This window comes from Bufo gargarizans, chromosome 9, assembly GCF_014858855.1.
Source record: "Bufo gargarizans isolate SCDJY-AF-19 chromosome 9, ASM1485885v1, whole genome shotgun sequence".
Taxonomy (NCBI): Eukaryota; Metazoa; Chordata; class Amphibia; order Anura; family Bufonidae; genus Bufo; species Bufo gargarizans.
The window spans coordinates 64,709,905-64,723,922 of NC_058088.1; the positions used below are offsets into that span (position 1 = coordinate 64,709,905).

The following is a 14,018-nucleotide window of genomic DNA, read 5'->3' on the forward strand; positions in this document are numbered from 1 at the left end:
TAAATGGTTTGTTGTAGGGTTTTATTTGTTTAGATGTCTGGCCTGGGTACTATAATTATTGTTCCCTCTAAGCTGTGGGCTCTGGAAAGGAGAAGGTTAAAACAACATACTAACAAACATTAATGAACCCAGTAACAGCTTTACCTACTGCAGATTTGAAGTTTTGACTCTTTCAGTTCCAGAGAGCACAGCTCAGAGGAACAGTGACTGTAATATGTCTGTGAAGGTTCTCATTTATCCAGGTCATGGTATATCTGTAAAGAATACATCAAGGCAACTGGACTTACTGTTGATTTCTTGATAACATTTCTGAGAATTGAGAAAGCTCGTTGGAAGAACGAGTGAAACGTTTTCAAGAAAACTACAGTAAGTCCAGTTGCCTTGATTTATTCTTTACAGATAGTGACTGTAATAGTTTAGGGGTCTTGGGTCTGTATTTTTAAAGGGGTTGTATTTTTCCTAGGGTCTGTATTTTTCTAGAGTTTGGTCATAATTTATTTGTGTTGCTATAAAGACACAGATGGATGCAGGAGAGAGGGGGCAAAGATATCTCAGTAGCAAAGTCTACAATTATCAACAGACGTTGTCATGGTGGTCTGGGCTTAAATGAGAAATGAAGAAAGAGAATGCCTGTAATCAGAGGAGACACCACCAAGGAGTCACTGGATTTATAGAGGAGCTAACACCTCTACTGACCTGTCTGTTATTATATATAATTATGTTACACAAAAAGTATCTGTAGCCCAAGTCTAATTTACAGCTTGATGTTACCATTCCCCATGTACCTACATAGTCTAATACTATCAAGGATGAAAGAACACAGTGTTCCCACAGTAATTTGAAAAGTGCAATGGTAATGCCCAGTTGTCAATGCAAGTAAAGAAAGGTGGTTTTTACTATAGACACAGTGTGGCAGGGCGGTGGTGGGGAACGGCAGGACCCAAGTTTTGAGAACAGTCCAGGGCCAATTGTCGATGTATTCCACCACTGCATTCTTGAATTAGAACTATACTGACTACCATGTAAAAGGGAGAGCCACCCATTATATAATATTAATTGTCTTACAAGAACAAATGGTAATTTTCTTCAATGGAAGTGCTATTTTAAATCCAGAACAAACCATTTAAGATCAATGATCACATCTAATAATCATTTTTTTGTGAACTCGGCAAAGTCTCATTGTCTATGTTCCAAGATGAAGAAAATTGGATTGTTAGCTTGACAGATCAATATATATTGTAAGTGCTATATAAAGCTCATTAGTAACATTACAAACTGGTGAAGGGACTGACCATATGAAAAATGATCCTTGAAAGATATAATGGGTGATGGGACTGACCTTCTGAAAAATGATCCTGGAAAGTTATAATGGGTGATGGCACTGACCTGAAAAATTATCACGGAAAGTTATAATGTATCATTGTCAACCAATAATTTATCAAATATAATTTAACTAAATTTAAGACCAGTAATTCTAATATTCAATGTCTATGACTTTCTCAAGGGAAAAGTCTATGGTCAAAAGCCTTTCACAGCAAATTAATGGCATGTCAGCCCATAGTACAGCTCTGAACCCATTCACTTTGTAGCAGTACTATTGATAGATACTTCCTGTGAGCAAATGGCAGCTCATCAGTCAAATGGCAAAGTGATTTCAGGAAAGCATCAGGGAAAAAGCACAGCACAGAATATATCAGCAACAATTCAATGAGATGCAACTTATTCTTTCCTGAATGGGTTGTCTGCTTTGAACAATGTCTTATTGTCACAAGTGTCCTCCCAACTACAAGCTGATTACCAGGATTCCCACTGGAGAGACCCTAGTGATTAACTGTAATGTGTGTGGGGGGAATCTGCATACAAATATATATTTCCACTGCAGCATCACCCAAGGGAAGCAAAGCTTTGCACAGTTCCGATCTAAATCAGTGGACTGTCTGTCATATATGGCCACCAGATGTCATGTATGGTCCACCAAAGCAAGAGACATTCTATGCATGTGGTCTCCACAAACCTCATCAAAAATTAGGTGCATCCTCCAGCAGTCTGTGTGCCTGGACTGAAATCTACAGCAGCTCTGAACTGGTGTAGAATTCAGTCTTCTTTTATGTCAGAAAACTGGCATAAAAGGTAATAGATTTCTGGGGCCTGCTAGTCCTGCTCCCTCGTCACGTCCCCTTGCCTCTACATTTTGGAGCAATGGCATTTACAAAGCCACAAACACAAGGCTTGTGATTTTTTTCATACCAAAAAATTGCCATGGGGAATGATAAATTCCTCCCAATGTCTACATAGCTAGTATACCACTCTACTGGGCCAGAAACTGATAATAATTGTACTTTCTGCACAATGCCAACAATACTTTAGTGTTATAGCTAATGATAGCAGAAGCATTTTTGAAATAATTTCTACAGTGACTGTAAGGTCATTCCATGAACTTCCAGCTTCCTTATTCCAACATTTCACAATAATGTCCAGTAAGTTTGTACACTAATAGCCTAGTGGTCTAATAGCTTTCTTGTATCAGGCTTATCTTATTAACATTCATAATGTAACAGGTCTTGTGATATGGTATGACTGAAGGCTACTATCAGCCCAGCTGGGCCTCCCCCTTGTATCTGCAGATTCACCTCTTACCGCCAAGACCTAACAAGAGATATATACAGTTTCCATACGGCAAATCTGCATTACAGGACATAAAAGTCCAAGGGAGAAATAAGCTGCATATGGGAGTGCAACAGATCCCCCTCGAGTCATCATTCACTATTTAAAGTCTTCGAAATATCCAATAAAGAGGGGATTTCATGCAACCCTCGGTAAAATGAATCGCGAGAGAACCACTGGCTTTAATATTGCTCTTTTAGGATTAGTGAGTAGAGCTAAAGGTGCCTGGCTGCTCTGTAAATTGCTGGCGGTCAGACTTCAAACATATCTACTACTCATGTTATCTTCTGATATGTCACCATAATGTGTCACAATTGATATTAAATGAGTTTCTTATTTACAGTGTTCGCTACTTTCCATATAACTGACCCTGTGATCAACTGATGTCTAGTTTTTGTAAACCACTAAAGATCATCTGATATCACCACGAGATGCTCCTTGCAACTGGTCATTTTCTGCTATGGACTCAAAATGGCCATTTATCGCATGGTTATCTGATGGATACCATCTAATACTACATTTGAAAACATACATTGCATTACATAACCTCTACTCAAATGAATGGCTGGCCAAGTAATACAGAGCTTCTCAAACTGTGAGACTCCCAGTTGTTTTGACCCAAGTGATTACCCATTACAGGTCTTCCAAAGGTTGTACCAGTCTCGCATCATAACTGGCTTCTCTTGGGTTGAGAAGAACATTTTTAAGATCAATTGAGGTAATTTAAAAAAAATTGTTATACACTGAGAGCCATGCTGAAGCCCAGGCACCACTATATGATGGCTGATGAGACCTCACTAGAAAAAAAAAGAGAAATGTCGATGTAATAAAGAGTCAATTTGAGTTTTCCAGAGTGAAGCTACAATTTACAGCTTCTTCTTCTTTGCCCTGGCTGATAAAAGGGGGGGGGGGGGGCCCTACTATGATGTCCATGTGATGTGAGTGCCTGGGTGGAGGGGGAGAGGAGTGCAGGACCTACTGGTCTGACCCTCACCAACCTAACACTAATCAACTATCTTTTGGGTACTTGGTAAATGATTTAGCTGGAGATCCATTTTAAGTTCTCAGCCTCTCTTGATGTCCCATCAATGGGATAGCAATTACAACTTTTCGATGCTGATAGGGAGGAGTCTAGTGCAGCTTGGAGTGGTTTTAGTGCAGCACTGCAGTTACACTATGGGCATACAGAATCACTATGCTATTTGCTGTCTATGGACTGCAGGGGGATAACAGGAGATTGGGACTGTACTTACTTTCCAGCAATGTGTAGAGAAGAGACACTGCCTGCTGAAGACTGTAATACTTCTCCATTTCCATAGCCGATATCCTGATAGTCTGCAGGGATGCCATCTCAATCCTAGGTCAATGAGGATGCAGTGTGGCACCAGGTGGGAGCAGGGTCGGTGTAAGAATGCCCCATATCATACTGCAATATCTCATGGATGGACCTGTAAAGTGATGTGATTAAGGGTGGGAATCCTAGGACAACTTTCCACTTGTGGTACCTGTCCCAAATAGAAATCAAGAGAGCTTCAGCAAGGGTCACACATCAGTGTATGAGCTTCTGATGGGCATCCAACAAAACAGCTCTGAGCACATCCCATCCACCAAGGTGCAGTGAGACTGCAGATCTGCCTGATAAAAAAAGAATCCACACTGTGTCAACCAAGACAGATGCAGATGTCCTCGTCCAGCGATCAACCCGTCTTCCAAGACCCTCCACCTACATCCAGTACCAAGCCTTCACCAGCAAAGAATGTGACAGCAGCAGCAGCAGCAGCTATATGAGTGCATGCAAGTTGATCACATCAGTGTTAATGATAGCTGTGTGCAGCCAGAGCTCAAGTGTACTCCTCCCTCCCTGTAGTTTTTCCTGCCCAGAACCTACTATAATAGCTTCTAACTTCACCGTCACAGCCAATCAGCTGGGCCCCTGGCACTAGAGACAGGAATAATGTACACACACCACAGGGCTGTGTTACATATAAAGTCAGGAATGTGACACCCGGCGCTGCTCCTTCACTGGGGTTTGCACTATACTTATATACTGGGGGTTAACCTGCACATAGATGCACATTTTTCTTAAAGGGATAAGGAATTCAATATTTATTTTTTGTTCAGCACAAGATAGTTTCCAAAGAAGCAAAAAAAAAACTATAATTGTAACCATACAAAAGATTCTCTATTAAAAAAAAGAACTTGCATTATATTACTAGACACAGTTACATGTTACATCCCTTTAATCCGGCATCTAATAACCCAGAAAGAACAGAACTGCTATATAATGAAGACTTTCACAAGCCTGAGCAGAGAGATGGCATCAGTTTACTGACTAAAGAAGTGTAGTCATTTGGTGTTGACATGTTCGTTTCTGAAGGGCCTTGTGTATCTTTAAAGGGATATTACACCTTCACCTGTTTGTCCTATTGAACGACTTTAAGCAGAGATCTTGGATATCATGAAGTATGGAGAAAGTATATTGTAAAAAGTGGAGAATGCGTAACCCTTCCTTACGCGAAGCTATATCTAGCACTTTACAGGTCCACTTCATGTTGGACTTAAGTGACCCTATGGTTTAAGAATATTAAATCAGATTAAAGGGGTGTTGTGAGACTTTTTATACTTATGCTCTGGATTAGGGATGAGCGAACTCGAACTGTATAGTTCGGGTTCGTACCGAATTTTGGGGTGTCCGTGACACGGACCCGAACCCGGACATTTTCGTAAAAGTCCGGGTTCGGGTTCGGTGTTCGTCGCTTTCTTCGCGCTTTTGTGACGCTTTCTTGGCGCTTTTTGAAAGGCTGCAAAGCAGCCAATCAACAAGCGTCATACTACTTGCCCCAAGAGGCCATCACAGCCATGCCTACTATTGGCATGGCTGTGATTGGCCAGAGCACCATGTGACCCAGCCTCTATTTAAGCTGGAGTCACATAGCGCCACCCGTCACTCTGCTCTGATTAGCGTAGGGAGAGGTTGCGGCTGCGACAGTAGGGCGAGATTAGGCAGATTAACTCCTCCAAAGGACTTGATTAACTGATCGATCTGCAGCTGTGGATCATTGAGCTGCTGATCCTCAATTGCTCACTGTTTTTAGGCTGCACAGACCGTTTGTCAGTCTCATTTTTCTGGGGTGATCGGCGGCCATTTTGTGTCTTGTGGTGCGCCAGCACAAGCTGCGACCAAGTGCATTTAACCCTCAATGGTGTGGTTGTTTTTTGGCTAAAGCCTACATCAGGGTGAAGCTGTCACACCAAGTGCATTTAACCAGCAATAGTCTGTTCATTTTTTGGCCATATCCCAGTCTAATTCTGTCACTAAATCCATACCGGTCACCCAGCGCCTAAATACTAGGCCTCAAATTTATATCCAGCTAAATCTGTCCCTAGTGCTGTAGCTGGGCGAGTTATTTAGTGTCCGTTCAAGCACATTTCTTGTTCTGGGTTGAAATACAATTCCCAATTTAGCAATTTCATAATTTAGTGGTTCCTGCTATATCAGAGCTATTTGAAATCTATCCCAAAAAGGGTATATAATATTGAAGGTGCACATTGGGTCATTCAGAATAACTTCACACACACCCGCTACTGTGTATTTCCAAGTCTAATTCTGTCACTAAACCCATACCTGTCACCCAGCGCCTAAATACTAGGCCTCAAATTTAAATCCCTCTAAATCTCTCGTTACCCACCGCTGTACTGTTGTTGCTGGGCAAGATATTTAGTGTCCGTCAAAGCACATTTTTTGTTCTGGGTTGAAGTACAATTCCCAATTTAGCAATTTCATAATTTAGTGGTTTCTGCTATATCAGAGCTATTTGAAATCTATCCCTAAAAGGGTATATAATATTGAAGGTGCACATAGGGTCATTCAGAATAACTTCACACACACGCTTCTGTGCATTTCCAAGTCTAATTCTGTCACTAAATCCATACCGGTGACCCAGCGCCTAAATACTAGGCCTCAAATTTAAATCCCTCTAAATCTCTCGTTACCCACCACTGTACTGTTGTTGCTGGGCAAGATATTTAGTGTCCGTCAAAGCACATTTTTTGTTCTGGGTTGAAGTACAATTCCCAATTTAGCAATTTCATAATTTAGTGGTTTCTGCTATATCAGAGCTATTTGAAATCTATCCCTAAAAGGGTATATAATATTGAAGGTGCACATAGGGTCATTCAGAATAACTTCACACACACGCTTCTGTGCATTTCCAAGTCTAATTCTGTCACTAAATCCATACCGGTGACCCAGCGCCTAAATACTAGGCCTCAAATTTAAATCCCTCTAAATCTCTCGTTACCCACCGCTGTACTGTTGTTGCTGGGCAAGATATTTAGTGTCCGTCAAAGCACATTTTTTGTTCTGGGTTGAAGTACAATTCCCAATTTAGCAATTTCATAATTTAGTGGTTTCTGCTATATCAGAGCTATTTGAAATCTATCCCTAAAAGGGTATATAATATTGAAGGTGCACATAGGGTCATTCAGAATAACTTCACACACACGCTTCTGTGCATTTCCAAGTCTAATTCTGTCACTAAATCCATACCGGTGACCCAGCGCCTAAATACTAGGCCTCAAATTTAAATCCCTCTAAATCTCTCGTTACCCACCGCTGTACTGTTGTTGCTGGGCAAGATATTTAGTGTCCGTCAAAGCACATTTTTTGTTCTGGGTTGAAGTACAATTCCCAATTTAGCAATTTCATAATTTAGTGGTTCCTGCTATATCAGAGCTATTTGAAATCTATCCCAAAAAGGGTATATAATATTGAAGGTGCACATTGGGTCATTCAGAATAACTTCACACACACCCGCTACTGTGTATTTCCAAGTCTAATTCTGTCACTAAACCCATACCTGTCACCCAGCGCCTAAATACTAGGCCTCAAATTTAAATCCCTCTAAATCTCTCGTTACCCACCGCTGTACTGTTGTTGCTGGGCAAGATATTTAGTGTCCGTCAAAGCACATTTTTTGTTCTGGGTTGAAGTACAATTCCCAATTTAGCAATTTCATAATTTAGTGGTTTCTGCTATATCAGAGCTATTTGAAATCTATCCCTAAAAGGGTATATAATATTGAAGGTGCACATAGGGTCATTCAGAATAACTTCACACACACGCTTCTGTGCATTTCCAAGTCTAATTCTGTCACTAAATCCATACCGGTGACCCAGCGCCTAAATACTAGGCCTCAAATTTAAATCCCTCTAAATCTCTCGTTACCCACCGCTGTACTGTTGTTGCTGGGCAAGATATTTAGTGTCCGTCAAAGCACATTTTTTGTTCTGGGTTGAAGTACAATTCCCAATTTAGCAATTTCATAATTTAGTGGTTTCTGCTATATCAGAGCTATTTGAAATCTATCCCTAAAAGGGTATATAATATTGAAGGTGCACATAGGGTCATTCAGAATAACTTCACACACACGCTTCTGTGCATTTCCAAGTCTAATTCTGTCACTAAATCCATACCGGTGACCCAGCGCCTAAATACTAGGCCTCAAATTTAAATCCCTCTAAATCTCTCGTTACCCACCACTGTACTGTTGTTGCTGGGCAAGATATTTAGTGTCCGTCAAAGCACATTTTTTGTTCTGGGTTGAAGTACAATTCCCAATTTAGCAATTTCATAATTTAGTGGTTCCTGCTATATCAGAGCTATTTGAAATCTATCCCAAAAAGGGTATATAATATTGAAGGTGCACATTGGGTCATTCAGAATAACTTCACACACACCCGCTACTGTGTATTTCCAAGTCTAATTCTGTCACTAAACCCATACCTGTCACCCAGCGCCTAAATACTAGGCCTCAAATTTAAATCCCTCTAAATCTCTCGTTACCCACCGCTGTACTGTTGTTGCTGGGCAAGATATTTAGTGTCCGTCAAAGCACATTTTTTGTTCTGGGTTGAAGTACAATTCCCAATTTAGCAATTTCATAATTTAGTGGTTTCTGCTATATCAGAGCTATTTGAAATCTATCCCTAAAAGGGTATATAATATTGAAGGTGCACATAGGGTCATTCAGAATAACTTCACACACACGCTTCTGTGCATTTCCAAGTCTAATTCTGTCACTAAATCCATACCGGTGACCCAGCGCCTAAATACTAGGCCTCAAATTTAAATCCCTCTAAATCTCTCGTTACCCACCGCTGTACTGTTGTTGCTGGGCAAGATATTTAGTGTCCGTCAAAGCACATTTTTTGTTCTGGGTTGAAGTACAATTCCCAATTTAGCAATTTCATAATTTAGTGGTTCCTGCTATATCAGAGCTATTTGAAATCTATCCCAAAAAGGGTATATAATATTGAAGGTGCACATTGGGTCATTCAGAATAACTTCACACACACCCGCTACTGTGTATTTCCAAGTCTAATTCTGTCACTAAACCCATACCTGTCACCCAGCGCCTAAATACTAGGCCTCAAATTTAAATCCCTCTAAATCTCTCGTTACCGCTGTACTGTTGTAGCTGGGAAAGTTATTTAGTGCCCGTCAAAGCACATTTTTTGTTCTGGGTTGAAGTACAATTCCCAATTTAGCAATTTCATAATTTAGTGGTTCCTGCTATATCAGAGCTATTTGAAATCTATCCCAAAAAGGGTATATAATATTCAAGGTGCACATTGGGTCATTCAGAATAACTTCACACACACGCTTCTGTGCATTTCCAAGTCTAATTCTGTCACTAAATCCATACCGGTCACCCAGCGCCTAAATACTAGGCCTCAAATTTATATCCCGCTGAATTTGAATACAATACATTGGGCCAAATAATATATTTGTTGTTGTGGTGAACCATAACAATGAGAAAAACATCTAGTAAGGGACGCGGACGTGGACATGGTCGTGGTGGTGTTAGTGGACCCTCTGGTGCTGGGAGAGGACGTGGCCGTTCTGCCACATCCACACGTCCTAGTGTACCAACTACCTCAGGTCCCAGTAGCCGCCAGAATTTACAGCGATATATGGTGGGGCCCAATGCCGTTCTAAGGATGGTAAGGCCTGAGCAGGTACAGGCATTAGTCAATTGGGTGGCCGACAGTGGATCCAGCACGTTCACATTATCTCCCACCCAGTCTTCTGCAGAAAGCGCACAGATGGCGCCTGAAAACCAACCCCATCAGTCTGTCACATCACCCCCATGCATACCAGGGAAACTGTCTCAGCCTCAAGTTATGCAGCAGTCTCTTATGCTGTTTGAAGACTCCGCTGGCAGGGTTTCCCAAGGGCATCCACCTAGCCCTTCCCCAGCGGTGAAAGACATAGAATGCACTGACGCACAACCACTTATGTTTCCTGATGATGAGGACATGGGAATACCACCTCAGCATGTCTCTGATGATGACGAAACACAGGTGCCAACTGCTGCGTCTTTCTGCAGTGTGCAGACTGAACAGGAGGTCAGGGATCAAGACTGGGTGGAAGACGATGCAGGGGACGATGAGGTCCTAGACCCCACATGGAATGAAGGTCGTGCCACTGACTTTCACAGTTCGGAGGAAGAGGCAGTGGTGAGACCGAGCCAACAGCGTAGCAAAAGAGGGAGCAGTGGGCAAAAGCAGAACACCCGCCGCCAAGAGACTCCGCCTGCTACTGACCGCCGCCATCTGGGACCGAGCACCCCAAAGGCAGCTTCAAGGAGTTCCCTGGCATGGCACTTCTTCAAACAATGTGCTGACGACAAGACCCGAGTGGTTTGCACGCTGTGCCATCAGAGCCTGAAGCGAGGCATTAACGTTCTGAACCTGAGCACAACCTGCATGACCAGGCACCTGCATGCAAAGCATGAACTGCAGTGGAGTAAACACCTTAAAACCAAGGAAGTCACTCAGGCTCCCCCTGCTACCTCTTCTGCTGCTGCCGCCTCGGCCTATTCTGCTGCTGCCGCCTCGGCCTCTTCCTCCGCCTCTGGAGGAACGTTGGCACCTGCCGCCCAGCAAACAGGGGATGTACCACCAACACCACCACCACCACCTCCGTCACCAAGCGTCTCAACCATGTCACACGCCAGCGTTCAGCTCTCCATCTCACAAACATTTGATAGAAAGCGTAAATTCCCACCTAGCCACCCTCGATCCCTGGCCCTGAATGCCAGCATTTCTAAACTACTGGCCTATGAAATGCTGTCATTTAGGCTGGTGGACACAGACAGCTTCAAACAGCTCATGTCGCTTGCTGTCCCACAGTATGTTGTTCCCAGCCGGCACTACTTCTCCAAGAGAGCCGTGCCTTCCCTGCACAACCAAGTATCCGATAAAATCAAGTGTGCACTGCGCAACGCCATCTGTAGCAAGGTCCACCTAACCACAGATACGTGGACCAGTAAGCACGGCCAGGGACGCTATATCTCCCTAACTGCACACTGGGTAAATGTAGTGGCAGCTGGGCCCCAGGCGGAGAGCTGTTTGGCGCACGTCCTGCCGCCGCCAAGGATCGCAGGGCAACATTCTTTGCCTCCTGTTGCCACCTCCTCCTTCTCGGCTTCCTCCTCCTCTTCTTCCACCTGCTCATCCAGTCAGCCACACACCTTCACCACCAACTTCAGCACAGCCCGGGGTAAACGTCAGCAGGCCATTCTGAAACTCATATGTTTGGGGGACAGGCCCCACACCGCACAGGAGTTGTGGCGGGGTATTGAACAACAGACCGACGAGTGGTTGCTGCCGGTGAGCCTCAAGCCCGGCCTGGTGGTGTGTGATAATGGGCGAAATCTCGTTGCAGCTCTGGGACTAGCCAATTTGACGCACATCCCTTGCTTGGCGCATGTGCTGAATTTGGTGGTGCAGAAGTTCATTCACAACTACCCCGACATGTCAGAGCTGCTGCATAAAGTGCGGGCCGTCTGTTCGCGCTTCCGGCGTTCACATCCTGCCGCTGCTCGCCTGTCTGCGCTACAGCGTAACTTCGGCCTTCCCGCTCACCGCCTCATATGCGACGTGCCCACCAGGTGGAACTCCACCTTGCACATGCTGGACAGACTGTGCGAGCAGCAGCAGGCCATAGTGGAGTTTCAGCTGCAGCACGCACGGGTCAGTCGCACTACAGAACAGCACCACTTCACCACCAATGACTGGGCCTCCATGCGAGACCTGTGTGCCCTGTTGCGCTGTTTCGAGTACTCCACCAACATGGCCAGTGGCGATGACACCGTTATCAGCGTTACAATACCACTTCTATGTCTCCTTGAGAAAACACTTAGGGCGATGATGGAACAGGAGGTGGCCCAGGAGGAGGAGGAGGAGGATGAGGAAGAGGGGTCATTTTTAGCACTTTCAGGCCAGTCTCTTCGAAGTGACTCAGAGGGAGGTTTTTTGCAACAGCAGAGGCCAGGTACAAATGTGGCCAGCCAGGGCCCACTACTGGAGGACGAGGAGGACGAGGATGAGGAGGAGGTGGAGGAGGATGAGGATGAAGCATGGTCACAGCGGGGTGGCACCCAACGCAGCTCGGGTCCATCACTGGTGCGTGGCTGGGGGGAAAGGCAGGACGATGACGATACGCCTCCCACAGAGGACAGCTTGTCCTTACCCCTGGGCAGCCTGGCACACATGAGCGACTACATGCTGCAGTGCCTGCGCAACGACAGCAGAGTTGCCCACATTTTAACCTGTGCGGACTACTGGGTTGCCACCCTGCTGGATCCACGCTACAAAGACAATGTGCCCACCTTACTTCCTGCACTGGAGCGTGATAGGAAGATGCGCGAGTACAAGCGCACGTTGGTAGACGCGCTACTGAGAGCATTCCCAAATGTCACAGGGGAACAAGTGGAAGCCCAAGGCCAAGGCAGAGGAGGAGCAAGAGGTCGCCAAGGCAGCTGTGTCACGGCCAGCTCCTCTGAGGGCAGGGTTAGCATGGCAGAGATGTGGAAAACTTTTGTCAACACGCCACAGCTAACTGTACCACCACCTGATACGCAACGTGTTAGCAGGAGGCAACATTTCACTAACATGGTGGAACAGTACGTGTGCACACCCCTCCACGTACTGACTGATGGTTCGGCCCCATTCAACTTCTGGGTCTCTAAATTGTCCACGTGGCCAGAGCTAGCCTTTTATGCCTTGGAGGTGCTGGCCTGCCCGGCAGCCAGCGTTTTGTCTGAACGTGTATTCAGCACGGCAGGGGGCGTCATTACAGACAAACGCAGCCGCCTGTCTACAGCCAATGTGGACAAGCTGACGTTCATAAAAATGAACCAGGCATGGATCCCACAGGACCTGTCCGTCCCTTGTCCAGATTAGACATTAACTACCTCCCCATAACCATATATTATTGGACTCCAGGGCACTTCCTCATTCAATCCTATTTTTATTTTCATTTTACCATTATATTGCGATGCTACCCAAAGTTGAATGAACCTCTCCTCTGCCTGTGTGCTAGGCCTAAATATATGCCAATGGACTGTTGCAGTGGTGGCTGACATGAAGCCTGATTCTCTGCTATGACATGCAGACTAATTCTCTGCTGACATGAAGCCAGATTGTCTGTTACGGGACCTCTCTCCTCTGCCTGGGTGCTGGGCCTAAATTTATGACAATGGACTGTTGCAGTGGTGGCTGACGTGAAGCCTGATTCTCTGCTATGACATGCAGACTGATTCTCTGCTGACATGAAGCCAGATCGTCTGTTACGGGACCTCTCTGCTCTGCCTGTGTGCTAGGCCTAAATATATGCCAATGGACTGTTGCAGTGGTGGGTGACGTGAAGCCTCATTCTCTGCTATGACATGCAGACTGATTCTCTGCTGACATGAAGCCAGATTGTCTGTTACGGGACCTCTCTGCTCTGCCTGTGTGCTAGGCCTAAATATATGCCAATGGACTGTTGCAGTGGTGGGTGACGTGAAGCCTCATTCTCTGCTATGACATGCAGACTGATTCTCTGCTGTCATGAAGCCAGATTGTCTGTTACGGGACCTCTCTGCTCTGCCTGTGTGCTAGGCCTAAATATATGCCAATGGACTGTTGCAGTGGTGGGTGACGTGAAGCCTCATTCTCTGCTATGACATGCAGACTGATTCTCTGCTGACATGAAGCCAGATTGTCTGTTACGGGACCTCTCTGCTCTGCCTGTGTGCTAGGCCTAAATATATGCCAATGGACTGTTGCAGTGGTGGGTGACGTGAAGCCTCATTCTCTGCTATGACATGCAGACTGATTCTCTGCTGTCATGAAGCCAGATTGTCTGTTACGGGACCTCTCTGCTCTGCCTGTGTGCTAGGCCTAAATATATGCCAATGGACTGTTGCAGTGGTGGGTGACGTGAAGCCTCATTCTCTGCTATGACATGCAGACTAATTCTCTGCTGACATGAAGACAGATTCTCTGTTACGGGACCTCTCTCC

The 14,018-nt window shown here is 44.9% G+C and overlaps 1 protein-coding gene across 7 annotated transcripts in view; it reads right to left on the minus strand.

Annotated features, from left to right (window-relative positions):
- MCF2 (MCF.2 cell line derived transforming sequence) overlaps nt 1-4,463 on the minus strand; it is a 199,525-nt gene extending 195,062 nt beyond the window's left edge. For 6 of the 7 annotated variants that reach the window (XR_006386815.1, XM_044268788.1, XM_044268786.1 and 3 more), the window contains exon 1: nt 3,918-4,463. Coding sequence is in view for 5 of the 7 variants with exons in the window: in XM_044268788.1 (XP_044124723.1) it covers nt 3,918-4,014 (97 nt within the window). In the remaining 2 variants the exon portion in view is untranslated. Of the gene's footprint in view, nt 1-1,339; nt 1,387-3,917 lie in introns of all 7 variants that reach the window. The other variant, XM_044268790.1, reaches the window with a different exon arrangement.
- Nucleotides 4,464-14,018: the final 9,555 nt, after the last annotated feature.